The following is a 20001-nucleotide window of genomic DNA, read 5'->3' as shown; positions in this document are numbered from 1 at the left end:
CAGCTGAGTGCGGCTGCCCTCTTTAAAGCCCTGCACGTGAACGTCTACCCCGTGCAGGGGGAGCACCGTGGTCACGACAGAGCCAGGCTCGGAGGCTGGCAGTGCTGGGGGGGCGGGGGGTGCTGACCTGTACAGGGTGTTGAACGCCTTCTCACAGCCCTGCACGTCGCACTCAAATGGCTTCTCCTTCGTGTGCACCCGCACATGGATCCTGAGGCTGTAGGAGGTGAGGAAGGCCTTGCCGCAGCCCTCCTGATTACAGACGAAGGTGTACTCCCCTCGGTGGGTCTTCTGGTGGGTGCGCAGGTTGCCTGCTGTGCTGTAGGTGCGGGGGCAGCCCTCAAAGGTGCACTGGTACCGCTTTACCTGGCAGGCGGAGGACACCTCGTCAGTGGCACAACAGAGCTGCCCAGGGCCCAACTCCCCCCAGAGCCTGGCTCTCGGGAGAGGCAGGCGAGACACACAGGCTTCTATCGTCGACACAGAAAGCACCCTCTACCACAAGTGGGGAGATCTTCCTGCTGAGCAAGTTACACCGGGGCAACAAATGATGAGAGCAATGGGCAAGAGATGAGGTGGGGTAGGGAAATACTCTAAATGAATATAAGACCAGTGTCCAGTCAACACCCACCCCCTAAAGGTGGGCATATACTACAACACTCACCCACACTCAAATATAATTTGACTTGAAGGTTTGACTTAACCTCCTGTCCTCTGGCCCTGTAACCTGATGAAAACCAACAAATGTAAAACTGAGTTTAAAACATTCAGAAATTTATATACTCAGTCGTAGGTGTACTAGTTCAGTTATATACCAGCATGGTCTCTTCTATAATTTCAGATCTACAGAATAAATAAAATGTATGATGAATTTCTGGGAATATTTGGTAGTAAGGAATTTCTCAAACTGCCATCCTCTTGGTCTCCTCCCCTCACCACCCTTCCAGAAAGTGTGCTATCCACAGGAGCCTCCACTTCCCTCAATGCCTATGGAACCACTCGGCAAGGTGCCTTCACTGGACGAAACCATGCTCTTGAACTTGCTGGTGGTCAAACTCTTTCCTCCTCCCCAATTTTCCTTTAGTATTTGAAAAAAATTTCTCACTGGTGCCCTCTCCTTCTGAAAATGTGTCCTACACCACAAAGCAATTCTGTGGGGCTCTTTATCTTCTTCCCTGAGTCACTCACTCCTTTTCTTTAACCTCCATATGTAGGTTCAGCCCAAAGCTTCTGTCTCTTCTTCCAAACCTTCCCCATCTCTCCCCTGGGGAAGGGGAAGCATCACAGCCTTGGCTGGAGAAAAATGAATTACTGGTGCTTAGGTTCAGGACTTTGAGCAGGCCTTTCCATGTCTCTGAACTAAAGGTTCTTCATTTCTACACGGCAGAACTGAATGCCCTGCTGTCTTGTGGTGCTTGTGAGCAGAACAAAATGAGACAAAGCATCTGTGAAAGACTCTGTCAATGTCCTGATGCTATACATATCAAGGTGCTAGTTCCGCCTATTCTTCAGCTTTAGCAAACACCTGCCTCCTTTAATTCTCGTCGTTCTCCAAGCTTTAGTCTACTGCTCTTGCCACACTAGTGGTATTCATTCAACAGTTAATGAACTCCTATATGCCAGGCAACAAGCTAGATACCACAGATAAAAAGATGAACAAGACAAAAACCTTTCCTTTTAAGGAGCATCATTTTAAGAGGCACATGTGCACAAATGATTATAGACTGTGCTGAGTTGGACAATGTACACACCCATGGTGCTTGCAAAGCATAAAAAAGGGAAACCTAATCCTTCTCAGAAAGACCGGACTCAGTGCAGGCTTGGAAACTGAGGCATTCTGTCTGAACTGAGGATGTGGTTTTTGGTTTGCCTATTGGTCTATTTTTTAGGGATTAACTGAAAAAGTGTTCCTTAGACAAACTGGAAGAGATAGCCATTCCAGAAAGAGGTAGCGCCTTGAGAACTACATGCAGAGAGGAATGAGAACGCTGGTCCAGGAGACCACAAACACACCTCAGCAGGTAAGAGACGGGAAAGAATCCAGAAAAACGAGTGAAGCCTCCTCAGTTGAGCTATGAAGTAGAGGAATAGAACAATAGGGAGCCAAGATATCTTGGCTTTAACCAAGATAGTAACCCAACCAGATGAGGGGTTTAGAAGAGATCGTTCTGGAAGCCTATGGAAGATAGAATGGAAGGGTAAGTGAATAGAAGAAGGGGTAGTACAGGTTAAGAGAAGGGGGACAATTGTTCAAGATACAGGTGAGAAGAATCCAAACTAGGGAAGTGATGGGACTTCCCTGGCAATTCAGGGGTTAAGACTCCATGCTCCCAATTATAGGGGGGATGGGTTCAATCCCTGATCAGGGAACTAAGATCCCGCATGCCACAGAGCATAAATAAATAAAGTGACAGTGGACATTATGAGAGATGAATTCCAGAGAAAATAAAATGGGGGAAATGAGTGGCTCTAGTGACTAACAGTGTGCTGAGGCGTGGTAGCAATGAGGAGAGGCAAAGTCAAGGTCAACTCCCAAGATTAGGGCCTGGGTGACAAAACAGATGGTTACATACCAATTTTGGACTGGACAGAGGGTGGGGAGAGGTGATAAGTTGGGTGTGAGGTGCTGCCAGGTAGCAATGTCTAGTAGACACACATATAGGCTGGAAGCTAAAAAATAAAGTCTAGTGCAGGAGTCTCTGGTACACAGATAACAGGTGCCTTTACTACATAATAAAGCAGGCTGGTTCGAGGCCCACCTCTGCTACTTACTGTGTAACTTTGGGAAAATTACTTAAGCTAAGTCTCCAGCTCCTATTTACAACATAGAGGAAAGAAAATTAATCATTTTAGGGTTGTTATAGGGATTAGGGATAATTTGTGTGAAGTATTTCAACACAGGGACTGGCATATAGTAGATGCTCAATAAAATCTTGGCCACGAGGCCAAAGGATGGCCTCCTGAAGGTCACCAATGTTTAGGGACTGGTAAAAAGAAGAGACGCCATTGATGGGTGAACGGGTGATAGGACTGGGGAATTGGGAAGAGAATGCAAAGGAGATGGACGTCACAGAAGCCAAAAGATAAAAGGTCTTAAGGAAAAGAGAATGGTCAGGATGTTGTCAGAGAAAACAAGGAAGATAGGAAGGACTAGGGAAAGTATAGGATCCAGCAGCTAGGAATTCACCAAGGACTCAGCAAGACTAGTTTGAATGGACCGATGAGGTCAGAAGTCTGGCTTAAGGTGAATCATGAAAGGCAGCGATAGAGACTGGAGATGCAGAGCAGCGGCAGCGCAAGTGGACTTCTGAGCTGATGAAGTCCCATTTGTTTGAAGTAAGACAGGTCTTGAGCGTACCTGGAAGGAAAAAGGTCCTGGAAAAAAGAAGCTGAGGATCTGGGAGGAACATAAAGATGACAAGGATATTTAAAAGCCTGGGTGGAGGGAAAGGCCTCAGGTAGGGAGGAGATTCCGTTTCAGAGAAGGAGGATCTGAGGTTAGGAAGGGGTGACTCAGGGCCTTTTGGGCCATGTGGTCTCTCTTACAGCTACTCAACTCCGCTGCTGTATGTATGTGGAAGTAACCATTTGTTGTTGTTTAGACGCTAAGTTGTGTCTGACTCTTTTGCATCCCCATGGACTGTGGCTCGCCAGGCTCCTCTGTCCATGGGATTCTCCAGGCAAGAATACTGGAGTGGGTTGTCATTTCCTTTTCCAGGGGATCTTCCTGACCCAGGGGTCAAAACTACGTCTCCTACACTGGCAGGCAGACTCTTTACCACTGAGCCATCTGGGAAGCACCAAAAGTAACCAAAGACAATACATAAATGGACAAGCAAGGCTGTGCTCCAAAAAACTTTATTTATGGACAATGAAATCTGAACTTCATCATTTTCATATATCATGAAATAATGTTCTTTGGATTAAAAATAATTTTTAAATGTGAAAACCATTCTACAAAAACAGGCATCTGTTTGCCAAACCCTGAAAACCTGTGGGGGTGGGGAGGGAGGGGCCCTGAGTCCGCCCATCTCCCCTGGGCTCCAGGTCCTTCTCTCAAAAGCCCAATCCCTAGTAGGATTTTGCACAGGATTTTAGGTTCCCCAGACAAGGGTTCTCCTGCTCATTCACCCCTTTCCCTTCCCCAGGCCACACTGGAGGTGCTCCATAAATACTCGCTGACTTGAACTACTGACCAGGCATTCTCATGTCTCAGGGCCTAGTTTTGAAGTCAATCACCACCAGATTTATTCTAAAACAGTGCCCACACATGCCATTTCTCTGCTCAAATGATAAAGTCCCAATTCCCTAGCCTTGTATTCAAACTCCTTCAAGGTCCTCCTCGGGCCAATAGCCGAGAACTGTTAAGGCCCATAAGGGACAGTACCCTCCTTCCTAACTGCAACACTCGAGTCCCGCTTGCCTGCCTTTGCTCTCCCTTTTCTCTCTACTGGAAATGTCCAGTTCCTTTCTTCTCTGCTTTTCCCAATCTCTTCCATTCAAGCTTCACTACCTCCAAGGCCCTCCACTATCATTCCATATCTGTGTGACAGTGCCCGTCTCTTAACTCGAATAACATTTAACTATACCACTCACTTGATACTTAGCTTACGCAGTTAATTATCCTCTCATGAACATGTCCTGATTTCTCAAGACTGAAAACCTCTTTGGTACTTCGAGATGGAGATTTCAGAGTGACCACTGAGCAGGGAAGAGAGCCATAACTGTGAACGCTCTAACAAAGGGGTCAGCGAGTCTCAGTCATATAGCTTATGACAGCGGTGAATGACAAGAGCGGAAGTTCCTTAAGATCCTACAGCAGTTGATAACTTCCTAAGTAACAAATGAAATTAACTACCCATTCCTGTCTCTCTGCCAACTGCTGCTCTCATCTAGGTTTTCTTACTTGGCCAATTCAAGCTTCCATTAAGTGTTCCTTCCTCAGGAACCTGTTCCCTGACCCATTCCTATCCCCTCTCCGAATGAGAAGAGGTATCCTTATTACAGGGGCTTCCCAGTTGGCTCAGCAGTAAAGAATCTGCCTGCCAAGCAGGAGACGCAAGTTCGATCCTTGGGTCAGGAAGATCGCTCAGAGAAGGAAATGGCAACCCACTCCAGTATTCTTGCCTGGGAAATCCCATGAACAGAGGAGACTGGTGGGCTACAGTCCATGGTGTCACAAAAGAGCTGGACTCGACTCAGCGACTAAACAACAACAATTCTTATTAGAGGTTTTCATGGCATCCTGGGCTTCCCTGGTGGCTCAGAAGGTAAAGAATCTGCCTGCAGTGCGGGAGACCTGGGTTCGATCCCTGGGTTAGGAAGATCCCCTGGAGGAGGGCGTGGCTGCCCACTCCAGTATTCTTGCCTGGAGAATCTCCACGGACAGAGGAGCCTGGTGGGCTACAAAGAGTCCATGGGGAAGCAAAGAGTCAGACACGACTGAGTGACTAAGCACAGCACGTGGCATCCTGTATCTCTTTAAAGCACAGAATACCAACAAAATCAAATAACTACATAATTAAATAATTCAACAAGTGAAGTGGGAGCAAGGGCTATAAGTGACAAAGGGACAGAGTTTCAAGGAGGAGGGTCAACCAAGTCAAATACGGCAGAGGTGACTGAGGAAGCATTTCTTAGACTCAGCTCACAAGGTCAGAACTAGTTCAGCAAGACTAGTGTCACTGGAAGGGTAGGGGCAGAAGCCGGGACTTACCAGGCTGAGAAGCTGGGGAAAAGGAAGCAGATGGAGATGATGAATATAACTGCTGCAGCTGCTGCCAAGTCGCTTCAGTCGTGTCCGACTCTGTGCGACCCCATAGACGGCAGCCCACCAGGCTCCCCCGTCCCTGGGGTTCTCCAGGCAAGAACACTGGAGTGGGTTGCCATTTCCTTCTCCAGTGCATGAAAGTGAAAAGTGAAAGTGAAGCTGCTCAGTCGTGTCCGACTCTTAGCGACCCGCTGGACTGCAGCCTACCAGGCTCCTCCGTCCATGGGATTTTCCAGGCAAGAGTACTGGAGTGGGGTGCCATTGCCTTCTCCAATGAATATAACTACTCTTACACAAAACAGCAGAGGGGAGAGACAGGGGAGAGGACATAGCCTGAGGAAGGTGTGTGGATTTAACGGTGGGACACATGACTGTCAAAGCAAGTGCTCCCCAATACTACACTGAATAAATGTGTAATCTCACCCTATCTGGGAGAAGGCAGTAAATGGAAGTGCCAATACTGTCTTTCAGAATCGTTTTTAAACAGCATCAAATTTCACAAAAAGGGAAAACAAACCACCTCAAACTGGATCAGAGCAGGAAGTTGCAAAAAACCTTGTTACTCAGCAGAGGTATTGCAGCATTTGGTACATTTAAATACAATTAAAATTTATCACACATGTACGCATTCAAAAAAAAGTTCTGTTCCACGGATTATATTGTCCCAGGAGATAGGAATACAGAAAAAATGGCTCCTGCTCTCTAGAAGCTCAAAGTCGAGAGGAGACCCAAACAGATAAGAACAATAGGGTATGAGAAAATGTACAGATGTTAGAAAATAGGGAAATACAGAGAAAAAGACTGAGAAAAACTCAGGAGGCAGGAGGAGAAGGGAACGACAGAGGATGAGATGGTTGGATGGCATCACCAACTTGATGGACATGAATTTGAACAAGCTCCGGGAGTTGGTGATGGACAGAAGCCTGGTGTGCTGCAGTCCATGGGGTCGTAAAGAGTCAGTCAGACACGACTGAGCGACTGAATTGAACTGAACTGACTGAAGAAAAACTCAAGCTTGGGGATGACTAAGAACAACTTCTCAAAGGAGGTGATGCCCAACCTGAATTTAAAGAACTTGCTGCTGCTGCTGCTAAGTCACTTCAGTCGTGTCCAACTCTGTGCGACCCCAGAGACGGCAGCCCACCAGGCTCCTCCGTCCATGGGATTTTCCAGGCAAGAGTACTGGAATGGGGTGCCATTGCCTTCTCCATAAAGAACTTGAGGGACACATAATTAATTGGCCTGTTGAAATTAACCAGAGTAGGGGACTCCCCTGGTGGTGCAGTGGATAGGAATGTGCCTGCCAATGCAGGGGACACAGGTTTGATTGCTGCTGGTCTGGGAAGATTCCACATTCAGCAGAGCAACTAAGCCGGAGCACCTACAGCCTGTGTTTCACAACAAGAGAAGCCACTGCAGTGAGAAGCCTGTGCACTGCAACTAAAGGGTAGCCCCCACTCTCCGCAGCTAGAGAAAAGCCCGTGTACAGCAAAGAAGATCCAGTGCAGCCAAAAATAAAAAAATAATTTAAAAAAAAAATTTTTTTTTAAAGAAATTAACTAGAGTACCTGTAATATGAACATGTCACCAAAGATTCCATTGGAAAACATGCTTCTCCAAAAGAGCTTAAGCATTGCATCACTTAAACAGCTGTTGATTAGGGAGTTAGGGAGCTCAGATACAGCACAGGTTGGGATCAACGAGGATGGGGTCTAATGTTTCATTAAGGGCAGGAGGCATAAAAGTTTTCAGATGTTGATTTATAAAGTGTTTTGAGTAGTTCTAGAATAGAGAAATATTTAACAAAGATGATTGCCCTGGTAAGTCAACAGAAGCAGAGAAGGAAAGGTGAAATGAGATAAGCAAAAATGAGAAAATTAAACGCTGGAATTCTAGGAGACGAAAGCTTCAAAAAAAATTTAGAAGTGGGACTTCCCCAGTGTCCAGTAGTTAACAGGCCGCTGCAGGGGGCACAGGTTCAATCCCTGGTCAGGGAACTAAGCTCCCCACGTGGCGCACGGGGAGAAAAAAAAAAATCAAGAAGAGAAAAAAAGCCGAGTTTCTGCTGGAGGAAGAAGAAATGAGTCCAGCAGAATTAGATCCCACACACACTAACAGCGCCATTCTCAGTAAGGAAAGGGAGCCTCTGATTCTGAACACCAAGCATCTGAACACATTTATAAACCAATGCTCAGTCTGGCTCTTATGGCCGTGGGAGCTGCCCCTTCCTTCCCATCCCGCTCCCCAGCGCCAACTCCGTCCCCACTGTCAGTGATCTCCTCTCTCCGACTCCACCATATGCAGCCAAAGAGCTCAAAGAAGAAATGCAGGAGCTCTGCACTGCCCCCCTAGAGCTGAATTCACACACTGTCCCCGAGCCTCAACCCTTAGGGAAGCAGTGCCACCCGGCTGCCCTTCACGTCTCAGCCCTTCTCACAGCTACTGGGTTTCAGTGTGCGATTCTTGCCTCAGATTATTACGAAAATACAAAACTACCAGAATCCCAAACACAGTGCCTGGTACCTAGCAGGCACTCAACAGATGCCAGCCACCACCTAACCCTCTTGCCACTACCAGCAAAACAGGAGTCCTCATTCTTTAGCTGTAAGAGCCCTCATCTTATGAAGTCAGTCAGTCATGGGGATGTAGTGTACAGCATGGTAACTACAGTTAATAGATACGTATTGTCTATCTGAAAGTTGCTGACAGGGTAGATCTTAAAAGTTCTCATCAAGAGAAAAAAATTGGTAACTAGACTTATTGTGATGATCATTTTGTAATATATGCAAATACAGAATCATTATGTTATATGTCAATTTTATCTCAATTGTAAAAAATTAAAAATAATATTTAAAAAGAGTCCCAGCTTTGCCTGGTACCCCAACTGCCCACCATGGAAGGAACTTTTAGGGGCCTGCTGCTCAGGAATGCCAAGAAGTCCAAGGGAGCAAAGAGTGGGCGTGGAAGGTTACCTGTGGCAAGGGCTGCACCCAGAGCCCCTGCAGAGGGACTACGAACACGTTCTCCTTGTAAAACATGGTTCTAAATGGTGGGTCACATTCCACAACCGTACTAATACCACAGTTCAGCAAGTCAAGGGTGACTGGGCTCCAGGGTACCCAAACACACAATCTATAACCCTGTTTCAGGAGAAAACGCTTCCCAAAGAGTTCCAAACAAAGACAGTTTAAACTTTTCTTTAACAGGAGGATATGTCCTTCCATACCTCCTTCAAGAACCATGTGGGGGACTTCCCTGGTGGTACAGTGTATAAGATTCCACTTGCCAATGCAGGGGACACGGGTTCAACCCCTGGTCCGGGACAATCCCACGTGCCACCGAGCAACCGAGCCCATGTGCCACAACCACTAAGTCCACACGGTAGAGCCTGGGAACCACGACTACTCAAGCCTGCACGCCCTACAGCCCACGCTCCACTGCAAGAGAAGGTGCCGCAAGGACAAGCCCAGGCCCCGCAACAAAGAGGAGCTCCTCTCAACTCCGAAGCTAGTGAAAGCCTGAGCGCAGCAACAAAGACCCAGTGCTGCCAGCAGTAAGTTAAAACAAGAAAAGAAAAGAACCACGTCGGCCTACGAAGAAGAGAAAGAAAATGGACATTCACCAAACAACTACCAGACACGATCCTGAGCGTTTTATGCACCCCTTGTTGTGTATTTATAAATGAATAAAGCTTATTTCACCTTGACGAAAAGCGACAGGATATTTTTATTTCAATTTTACAAAAGAGGAAACAGAGCAGCTCGCCCAAGGCCACTCAGTATATACCAGACCAAGATGGAACCTAGCTCTAACTTATCCCTGTGCACATCACAGAGGAAACAATTTTAAGAATAAGCTAGATTTAAATAAGAGAAAAACATGAACATTCAGATTCTTTCTCCAATGTCCTACATCGAAATTTTAGCAATACTCAACAGGTACAGCCTATGTACGATGTAAATCTGGAACTGTTATTCCTGCAGCATTATGCTGGAAAACCAGTAGGAACGTAAAGTCGCCCTGGTCTCTCTTCCAAGCCAGTGGGCCTCAATGATGGAAATGCTGATGGCTGAAGAGAAGTACGTGACACGCATGCGGGCATGCAGGAGACAGTGCTCAACTGGCTTCATCTGCTGGCAAGGGAAAATGCTTTCAACCCTGGTTTCCTACCAAACCCCGCGCCTCCGGCCTCAGCGGTCTTCCTTCCGGACTCCCCAGAGTCGCTCAGGGCAGGGATTATTTCTTTGTCCTTCCTGATATTTGACAAATGCTGATGATACTCAATAAGTAAAAGCTTGTGGAAAGAATGAACAGATCCTCAATACTAGCATTTCAAGCAGCAACTGTCTCTGTCCTAGTTCTGCAGGGCAATTCTGTGGGAGTTCACAAGGGAACCTGTAAAGGAATAGAATCACCGCGAGCAAAGACTACAAGTGGGCGGTCCCCCCTGCAGAGTCAGCAACAACCTGGTTTGTCTGAGAGGATCCTCACACTGCCTAAGGGATTGATAATGAGCGATGAGACTGGAACTGGGTCCCCAGGGTAAAGGGCACATTGCAAAAAGGCTTTGAAACACTGGAGTCAAATTTTCCCCCTTATTCTATATCTTAAAATTTGTCACACGCACACACAAAAAGATCCCTTGGAATGTCACTGACCAATGTAGCAAGCAACCCAATTCATTAAGCATCCCTGTAGCTGTGCTTCTTGGTAAAAAAATATGTTCTCTCCCAATCAATGCTCTGGAACACGCTGGTGCATAGTGAAGAGCATATTTGGTATGTGACTCCCGGGTTTCTTCACCCTTCTTGGCCAACCACGCAGCAGAGAAGTGCAAGGTCAGTTGAGGGGTGCGGGGAGACACATTCACTGCTGTGGTTCAGAGGAGGAGGAACAAGTAACTCGACAGTCCTGAGACGGTCTCGGCAAGGGCAAAGACGTAAAAAAGTTTGGGAAACCAGCGACTGCATGGACTGATGAAAGGAAACATAGCTGCTTAGAAACCTGGAGTAAAAAGGTATTAAGGGAGGAATTCTTAAGAATGCTGGCCCTGAGAATGACAGATTCTCATTCTGACAGGTCAGAGTGACAAGGTTTTGATTTGCGAGTTTCTAAATCATTGACTCGATGAACTTAAGTCTTAGCAAACTCCGGGAGATAGTGAAGGACAGGGAAGCCTGGTGCACTGCCATCCATGGGGTCACAAAGAGTTGGACACAACTTGGCAGCTAAACAACAATAACAAGTCAACAGGCAGACAGCAGTAAAGTAGCAAGTACAAGAATAAGACAGGTGCAATTTGAATGGGAATGACCAGTGGCCCTGCAGAAAGAGGCAGGATCTGTAGCAAGGTTCTGGCTGGTTTATTTTTGCACAAAACAAGCACAAGGGAGAAAAAAATGAAGTAACAGGTAAGCCAACCACACACTATAGCAAACAATGGAACAATCTAAGGTAAACAGGAAAATCAAGCCAAAATCTGACTCAGAAAATAAGCTGCTTAGCAAGCCAAGAAGACTAGCTATCAAATGATTTGATTTCTTAAGAGTAACACCTGGGCATAGAGATGGAGAAAAAGACCATGGTTTTTTTGTCAGTTTTTTTTAAAGGTGGAGGTAGGGGGAATGTGAAGAAATCATGAAGAGTGTTATCAGACAGTCATAAACATTGGCCTCCTCATACCAATTAAATGGATTTAAATGCCAAGAAATAAAATAACATCCCTGTTACAACAAAAGCTACAGTTACGATGGTGCTCCAGAAAGGCGAGTCTACTGAATGTCTGGTCATTACGCACAATTTTCAAAGGCTGAAAGCCACTGCTGCTTCTCCCTCAATCCCCAACCAACCTCACACCTAATGATTTCAATCAGTTTCTAGAACCTTCCATGTAGGTCTCATGGATAGAATGGGAAAACATGGTGGGAGGAAAGCACAGTGAGCTAAATCCATGGTGGGCTGAGCAAGGTACTTGTCTTATTCAACATGATTATCAAGGATCAAAAGACATGAATGGTAAACCAGGCTTGCAAGTAGGATGGAGTGGAAAAGTGACAGCTCATATCACTGGTTGCGTAATCCTCCCTTCCCTACCATCTCCTCCTTTTCTGCCTAGATCAGCATTTCCCAAAATGTGCTCCACAAAACACTGCCCATGGGAATAAGACCTGAAAAAATGGTTTCCCAAGTTCAAAATATTTGGAGAATTCTGCATTTCCTTCCTTCTTGGTTATTATCAAAAGCTCTTGAGAAATCCCATATTAATAAAGAAATCTCTGTCTTAACTTAAATGTTTCCCAAACATCTGCTCTTGAAAAACTCTCACATAGTAATCATTAACTGAGGATGGCCCAAAGTTTAGGCCCTAAGCCATGTTCAGATTTCCTCTGCTAAAAAAATGATCCATTCCCCTTACTTACTACTGCCTCATCAGTTTTCTTCCTCCAACTACCCTATTAAAAAAGAGAGAGAAAAAAAAAAAACAAAAACTTGATGCTTCCTGCCTCCTGTTTCCTCACCACCCACTCATTTCTCCATCATTTGAAATCTGGCCTCAGCCTCCAGTGAACGTCTTCCCACGAAGTGATCAATTGCACAAGCAGCAAAACTAATGGCTCATCTTCAGCCCCTCAACCCCTCTTCAGGGTCACAAAAAGAATATTCACATTTCTTAAATCTCTCTTCCCTCAGCTTCCACAACATCGTGCTCCACCCATCTCCAGGACTATGTGATCTCTGGTTCCTCTTTCTCTTTCTAACCCTTAAATTCTCAGAACAATTCTTACTTCTTCTCCCTTGGGTTATTTGCCCACAGTTTGAACTACTGCACCTTCATGGATTCACAACTCTCATCCCAAACCCCTTCCTTGACTTCAGATCCACATTTCCAAACAGCTTCTCAACTTGTTCACTTTACTTTTCTCCAAGGACTATACATTCAATATACTCCAACCAGCTCACCAGTTTCCCCACCAAATATTCTCCTCTTCCTGTCCTCTTGATTCCTGTTAATGGAATCACCATTCTTGGAGGGCAAGGGGAACAGGAGTCAGCCGCTTTCTCCTCAGCCTGCACAGAGCACTCTGAAGAGGCCTCAAAGTACCCACCACAGTGGATGTGAACTACTTAACTCACTACTGAGATCAGAAGCTCCATGAGTCATCTGCGTGGCCACTGTGCTAAGAGACAGAAGACACTCAACATGCTTAGAAAAACAGATAAATCCTTTGAATCCGACTCAATTCACCACTCGTTCTCCAAACTTCACTAATAAACCACATTCTCTTATACTTCAACAAAAGCTCTGGATTCTTTCCATGTTAACCTTCATCAGACTCAAAGGAAATCCCAAACCTAAACTGAAACCATCTCCTAACCAGGCAATCAAGCTGCCACAGCTACCAGAGCAACATTTCTAAAATGCTACTCTAACCACATCACTCCTTGGCTCAGACACCTTCAGTGTACTTCCAGAACACAGTCCAGACCCTCTGCATGCTATCACTGCCTTCCACGTCTGGACGTCTGCTATCTTTTCATCCTTCTCTTCAACAGCTCCCTTTGTTCTAGTCTAGGGGAAGTCCAGGAAACCCAACGCCTGTTTTCTCCTGTAAGTAAAATTTTATTGGAATACAGCTAATTGACATTTGAGGCCAGACAATTAATTATTTGTTGTAGGGGGCTCTCCTGTGTACTAGAATGTTTAACAGGATCTTTGGATTCTACTCAATAGATTCCAGTATCATTTCCCCAAGGTGACAACCAAAAATGTCCTCAGACGTTGCTAAATGTCTCCTGGGGGACAAAACTATCCCCAGCTAAGACACACCAGTCTAGAGATTTTCAAGTGTCAGCTAACAGTAAGATGTCATTGCTAATAAAATACAGACCATATAGTAATTGTAGTACAGTGTCCAGATGAAGAGATAAGAGTCGCACGGTATTCGGTGCCAGCTGACTAACACTTGCGAGACTGTGTTGAATTACAAATTTTAAGGACTCTGGAAAATTGGAACTCATACAATCAAAAGTGACCAGGATGATGAGAAACTAGGGGAAGATGTCATAAGAGGGACACTAAAGTCAGTGGAGAAGATGTAGAGAAACCCGTAATCTTTAACTACCTTGATGGGTTGCCCTCTGTGGGAGGAAGGTTTAGCTCGCTGCTCAGAAAGGAAGATCAGCTGCAGGAAGGCAGATTCTTGGCTTCATATAAGCCAAAGCTTTCTAACAATCAGAGCTGGCCAACAAACTTTGTATTAGGCTGAACTGTGGAACACTGTGCTCTCATCATTCTGGAGGTATTCAGGCAGAGACCAGAGGAACTGTTGCAGAGAGATTCCTGCATGAGGTGGGAGGTACGACACGATGGTCTCACTAGGTCTCCCTTCCAGCTCTGAGATGCTAAGCCTAGCAAAGGAAAGCCATATGCCACGAATAATCAAATTCTCCAGTTTCAAGACCTGAATTACAGTAAAAGAGAAAAATACTTTGCGAAACAATTTACCCAATGGCTGTTTAGCAACATCTGACAGTTAGTCCCCAGCATTGCAACTACCAGGGATCTACGAGTTGACCTGCAATTAGTTCCTGGAAAATGTACATCACTACCTTTAAACCACATCTTTTACTCTGCTAATTATCACCACTTTGTATCATGCTTTACAGTTTTCAAAGCATTGTAATAATGAGTTACCTTACACGCACTAGCTAAATACGAGCATGAAAACTTTTAGATATACTGCCTCTTGCTCGAGTTCCTTACAAAACAAAGCTAGCCTTTATTATCCACTACATGTTCACTAATAAAGCATACTCCAGCAAACACTCATTTCTCCAAAACAAAGTATTTTTACACAACACAGTTATTTCTGCATCAGACACATGGATTTACCTCTGTGAAATGTCTATTTTATTGATAATCTGAGGAGGAATTTGGAAAAGTAGCAATTTAGCTTTCCCAGATTTCAAAGTAGTCATACACACTGAAAGTTTCAGAAAAGTCACAACAAAACATGAAGTATATCCTGTTAAGGAAAGCCACTGTAGGTCCTAATTCCAGGGGCTCTGATACTCCCCAGCTGAAACTGCCATCTAGTGCGATTTAACGACCCTCCCCAAAGCCAAACTAGGCCCTCACCCACTGCTTTACTTACTTCTTTACGTTTTGTTTCTGGACATTCCGACTGCAGAGTGAGGGTTGCACCTTCAATATTTCTTGGCATGGGCGTGGAACCAGGGTTTATTGTTAAATGGATCTGATCTGGTGAGATAATGTGTTGCACGTAACCCTGGGACATTGCTTCATGATCTATTAGATGAAAGCCCTCTTCACCCCCTACTAGAAAAGGCAAGTGTTCTCCGCACTGTCCATCGTCATCTTCATCCTCCAAAGTGCCAGGGTCCTGCTCGATAAGAACAGTCGTCCTATCGTAAACAGTTCCAGATGAGGAAGGCACCAGTCCGTTCTTATCCACAAACCTGAGCATCTTGTCATCGGGGGTCAGCTCATCTTCCTCTACCTCAAAGTAGCTGATGCTGTCGTCTGGACTGTGGTCCCCCATGGTTCAGTTGTGCTCAGCCCAATTGTGAGAAATGGAAAGGTAGTGACCTGTCTACAAGAGAACAAAACCAGAGTCAGAGTCATACCACAGGACCCAGGGACCTCACCTCTGCAGCAGTCATAAGACTCTTTTTTCCTCTCCATATAAGAGCAGGCCAGAGTAATGAAAAACATCTTTTTTGGGAATTTTTTCTTTAAGTTGAAAACTATCAAGTCATTTTGAAGGAAAAACAATGCCTTTTTTAAAAAAATGGAAGTAATGGGAATTCCCAGTGGTTAGGATTGCAGAGCCCAGGTTCAATCTGTGGTCTGGGAACTAAGATCCTACAAGCCGCTTAGTGCAGCCAAAGAAATTTTTTAAATACATAAAATACATAAATAAAATAAAAATTTTAGGTGGAAGTAATAAGTAGCAGCTCATTAGACCTTCCAAATGTGCCTTACTGCCAAACACTGTGAAAGTTAGTCAAAATACTTAAGGGGAAACAGGGATAAACTGTTTCAGGGCTGAGTTGTTATAAATCTTAAAGAAAGGAAACTCGAAATGAAACAGTGAGGCAGTAAGTCTATGGTGAAGAAGCAGGGCTTTGAAGGTAGGGTCACCTAGCCACAAATCCTGGCTTTCCTACTTCTGCCTGGGTAACTTTCTGTGCCTTACTTTTCATTTACGTAGGGTGGGACTGGTAATTTCTGTTCTCACAAAACTGTTATGCGGAGTAAAAGACATAATGTATGTTAAAACGCAATGTCTGACCACAGCAGGGGAATCACCAGTGAATCTGTCCTCTCCATCCCAGACAGATGTTTCAGTTTCTGGGTAGTGGAGCTAACCCCCTAATCAGGGATATCTAATGAAGATCACTTTATCTATTAATCTCCTAAAACAATCTGGTGTTCACTAGAAGCTAAGTTTTATAGGGTGCTCTCTGAAATGAGGGAATGATGAGTCTTATTTTAGTCCCTAGGCATGAGGAGTTCAGGAGATGTCAGTTAAATGAATTAAAGACTTGCAGATATACCCTCTTGGAAGGATATACTCTCTTGGGGAAAATACCAAACTTGAAGTTTTCCTGTCCTGGAATAGTGATTCTTCTTTTACCTGCAAACACACCGGTTCCACAAAGGCGGGTTTGGCAGACAGAATAGAGAATTTACAAATAATCAGTACATCACTTTTAGCTTTCAATCTGGCTTTGCACTTGATCTTTCTCTTCTGCTTCGGATCAGAAAGTGAACCTTTACTCGGTAGGGCGGCTAGACACAGTGGTAGTTACTAGAGACAGGCCAGGGGATCTGATTCGGGAGGAACCGGCCCGACCCCTTGCTCTGGCTTACGCAACCCGGTAGATGCACATTTCGCTGCATCTGAGAGGAGAGATAAGAGCACCGGGGGCCCCACTGGGCTGCCCCAGCACCACAGGCGGCAACGCAGAGACCAACTGTCCGGAACAAACAAGACCAGGAGCTTTGAGGATGGCAAACGAGAAGTACAAACGGAGCACCCTTAAGAGGAGACTGGGAAAAGGAACCTGTCTGAGATAGCCCCCGTCAAGGGCTACACGAAGAAAACCGAAGTCAGGCTGGGGGGCTCCAAGCCGGGAGAAGAGGGGCAGGGTCCGGATCTCCATGGAAACAGGGGAGGGGGGCTGGATACTCATCCCCATGGAAACGGAGGAGGGGTGGGGTCCCTATGGTAACCAGTCTGGGGTCCCTACTGGAAAATGCTTCAGGAGGAAGCCTAAGTCCCGTGCCTCCCGGAAAGTCCTCAGCCCAGGCCGCGTCTAGTTTCGCCTTTTACCTCCGCGGCTCCCGGCAACGGCGGCGGCGGCAGCAGCTTCTCCCCTCCCCAGCGGCACCATGATTGCCCCCACCTTCCCCGAACGTCACTTCCGCTTCCGCTTTCCGGAGGAAAGAGAAGATACGCGCTCCGCCTCCCATTGAAGCTTCTGGTTGGTTTAGTCAGTGTGGGGGCTGAGCTCGAGCCTCCAATTGGCGAGCGCGGGGCGGGGCGGGGCGGCGCGGGGCGGGCACCGCGGATACCTCGCTGGGCCGCGAATTCCGCCCGCGCGGTGAAGAGCCTGCCTCGTATTCTGCTTGCCGGAGTCCGGAGCTCCGCTCTAGAGGCACCAGATGCGAAGAAGAGGGGTCAGACCCGCTTATCACTAACCCGAAGTCGCCTCAGCGGGGCTTGCGCTGCCGTCTCCTTGGCAGCCGCAAGCCCGACGGGAAGGACCACAGTTAGCCGCTGAATTCCGGCCGGGACCGCAAGGGGGAAACCTGGAAAGCTGTGGCATTCCCGCGTCTCTCCTGTAGCTCCAGCTTCCCCTCCTCACCCAACAGAGTTAGTAGGCCGGGAGGGCCCCAGAAAGGAAGCCTGGACCCAAATGGCAGAAATGGGGAGTATTCCAGGCCTGGCCAGAGGGCGCCGCCACCTCTTCCCCCTCGCACAGGCTCTTTTAAGACGCCCAGCTTCCTCCTCACTCGCCTGCCCGGGCCGTGTCTCCCAAGTTTCTCTCCTCCAGAGGACTGCTGGCTTCCTCCGGACACGCACCCGGGCCAGGCAGTGCCACCTACTGGCCATTCCCTTTCTTTGCCGTTCACATTGTCGTACAGCCTGCCCCTGTCTAAATCACTACACTGCCGAGGAGTGGTGGTGTTCCAAGAAGCGATTTTGAACGCGCCTTCATTCTGCTCCAGACTTGTAAATGCTTGTTAGATCTAGCTGTCAGAACTTCTCATCAGCCACAACCGTCTTCCCTATAAGCTACTTCTCTTAGAATATTCAGAGTGGGACAACCCTCAGGAATTAGATTAGGGATCAAGGAGTTGGGGCCATGCCTGTACTAGCTCTTCCTTGAAAAATGTAAATAGTGGTTGTTATCACCAGACTGCAAGGCAAATATCTCTCTGGCCCCTGACCAGCTGCCCCCAGTGCTTAAGCCACAAATGTCCAGCTGCTGGGACCTGCCATCTCTAAAAAGATAAAAACAAGCAACCACTGTTAAAAATACATTCATCGTTAAAATATATTACACACAGAGGGAATGCATTATATACAGTTGGGAGGATTTGTTGGCCTGGTAAACTCCACTTGTTTTACCAGAACACCAGTTTCTTCAGCATTTTCATTTTCAAGCCACTGTATTGCCCTTGGAGGCTGAGTGGCCAGTTCCAGAGTTGTTGAGCCATATTTATGAGTGGGAAGCAGGGCAGGGTTTGCATATGTGTACACACATGTCCTTGGACAGAGCGCTGAAAGCACCTGGAGAGGCTGTGTGGCCTGTTTATCCAACAGCTTCCATTTACATTCTTTGTATTTGCATCCTAATTCATCCTTCAGGACTCCAAAGTTTGTTCAAATATCTGATCGTGGGGAGTTCGGCCCAAGCTACAGGGAAGGCACTGTATGCCTTGGAAGCAGGTTGAGCACAAGGAGTATGGCTGTTTAAACATTAAAAAAAAAATCTGTTAAAAAACTAAAGTTGAGCGCTGCATGTCAGTTTTATTGTGGTGGATTTCCCCTCAATGTCTTCACAACTCGTAGCAGCACTGAGTGTGATGGTCATGGTGGAGAGGGCAGTCTAGGCTCAGGAAACAGGCAGCTGCCACTCAGGCTTCCCTGTGGGCTTATATCCTCTTAGGGCAGCTCTGGAGCTGAAACAGGTGGGGCTGGTAACTGGCTGTCTCAGGCAGAATAGGAGAGGAGAGAGAGAGGCTCGGGGTGAGTGAGGAACTGGTGAACAAATTCTTGAGCCTTCTTCTTCTCTGCCATTTCAAGCTTTTGGTGACCAGCTGGGTTTCGAAGCAGCAGGCTACCAAATATGCTGGCTGCATGAAAAACACAGAAAACACAGAATTCAGCAGAAGTACTACTTATTCTCGTGTTCTAAAGAGTGGGGAGGGGTGCCCCCGTGGCAATAGTTTCTGCTTTAAAATAACTATCTGAGGGTAAACTTTGCCCAGCGCTTGAGGTTTTAGTTCCACTGCAGTGGACTTGGGACCTTCCTCAACCACACTTCTTGTAATGAGTCAGTTTGCAGAGTGCTTTCCACACATCCTTGGCTTACCTAGAATATTATCATCCAAATGATTTTTTGCTGAATTTTTCAGCAATTCTTGCAAAAACGCCATCAAATAGGTGAAGACATTTCTGTGGCAGGCAGGAAGGGTAGTAATGACCTGAGAGAGGGAGAATTGATATTTGTCTTTTTGTTCATTCAATCATTTCTCCAGTGCCTGTTACATTCCAGGAATGGAGTACACACGATCCAGGTACATGAGTAAGACTGTGTAGAAAACCCTGATCGCTCGTCACAGGTGCCAAAAGAGAAGCATAGATCAAGTGCTACGTGAATTTAGAGGGCAAATTTCTAACTGCATGTTCTCAAAAGTCTTAAGGGAACCAAAAACATCTCAGTTGGGTCTTGAATATAAGTGAAGATTGGACTTGCAGAGGTAAGGACTAGAGCAGTTAGGGCAAAAGAAAGTGTAGAAAAAGGCAAGATAAGGAAAACAGTGAGATAAGAAGAGAGAACCCATTGTGAGAAGTCAATTTTGGTAAGAGCACTACTGTTTGAACAGGCCCTAAGCCTGGAAGGGTTAATCAGGCTAGAATTCAAAAAGTACTCTGGCTGTCTGCATTTCAGAATTGGTGGCAAAGCTTGCACCA

At 46.2% G+C, this 20001-nt stretch overlaps 2 protein-coding genes across 11 annotated transcripts in view; both read right to left on the bottom strand.

Annotated features, from left to right (window-relative positions):
- The window catches only part of MTF1 (metal regulatory transcription factor 1), a 37078-nt gene extending 19868 nt beyond the window's left edge, over positions 1-17210 (bottom strand). For 4 of the 9 annotated variants that reach the window (XM_081495220.1, XM_081495222.1, XM_081495223.1 and 1 more), the window contains exons 1-3: positions 17131-17210; positions 14926-15384; positions 128-366 (exon numbers count right to left, since the gene is read on the bottom strand). In XM_081495220.1, coding sequence (XP_081351346.1) covers positions 128-366; positions 14926-15333 — 647 coding nt within the window. In that variant the 5' untranslated portion in view covers positions 15334-15384; positions 17131-17210. Of the gene's footprint in view, positions 1-127; positions 367-14925; positions 15385-16431; positions 16981-17130 lie in introns of those variants that run through there. The other 5 variants (XM_081495224.1, XM_081495228.1, XM_081495226.1 and 2 more) reach the window with 3 other exon arrangements.
- A 1130-nt stretch (positions 17211-18340) lies between these two features.
- Positions 18341-20001, bottom strand: part of INPP5B (inositol polyphosphate-5-phosphatase B) — a 40335-nt gene continuing 38674 nt past the window's right edge. For both annotated transcript variants that reach the window (XM_081495219.1, XM_081495218.1), the window contains exons 17-18: positions 19400-19511; positions 18341-19160 (exon numbers count right to left, since the gene is read on the bottom strand). In XM_081495219.1, the coding sequence (XP_081351345.1) occupies positions 19018-19160; positions 19400-19511 (255 nt within the window). In that variant the 3' untranslated portion in view covers positions 18341-19017. The remainder of the gene's footprint in view (positions 19161-19399; positions 19512-20001) is intronic.

This window comes from Giraffa tippelskirchi, chromosome 5, assembly GCF_054371585.1.
Source record: "Giraffa tippelskirchi isolate mGirTip1 chromosome 5, T2T-mGirTip1v1.2.pri, whole genome shotgun sequence".
In the NCBI taxonomy this organism is placed as follows: domain Eukaryota; kingdom Metazoa; phylum Chordata; class Mammalia; order Artiodactyla; family Giraffidae; genus Giraffa; species Giraffa tippelskirchi.
Note: the sequence above shows the minus strand (reverse complement) of the source record. Positions and strands in the feature narration are given on the sequence as shown.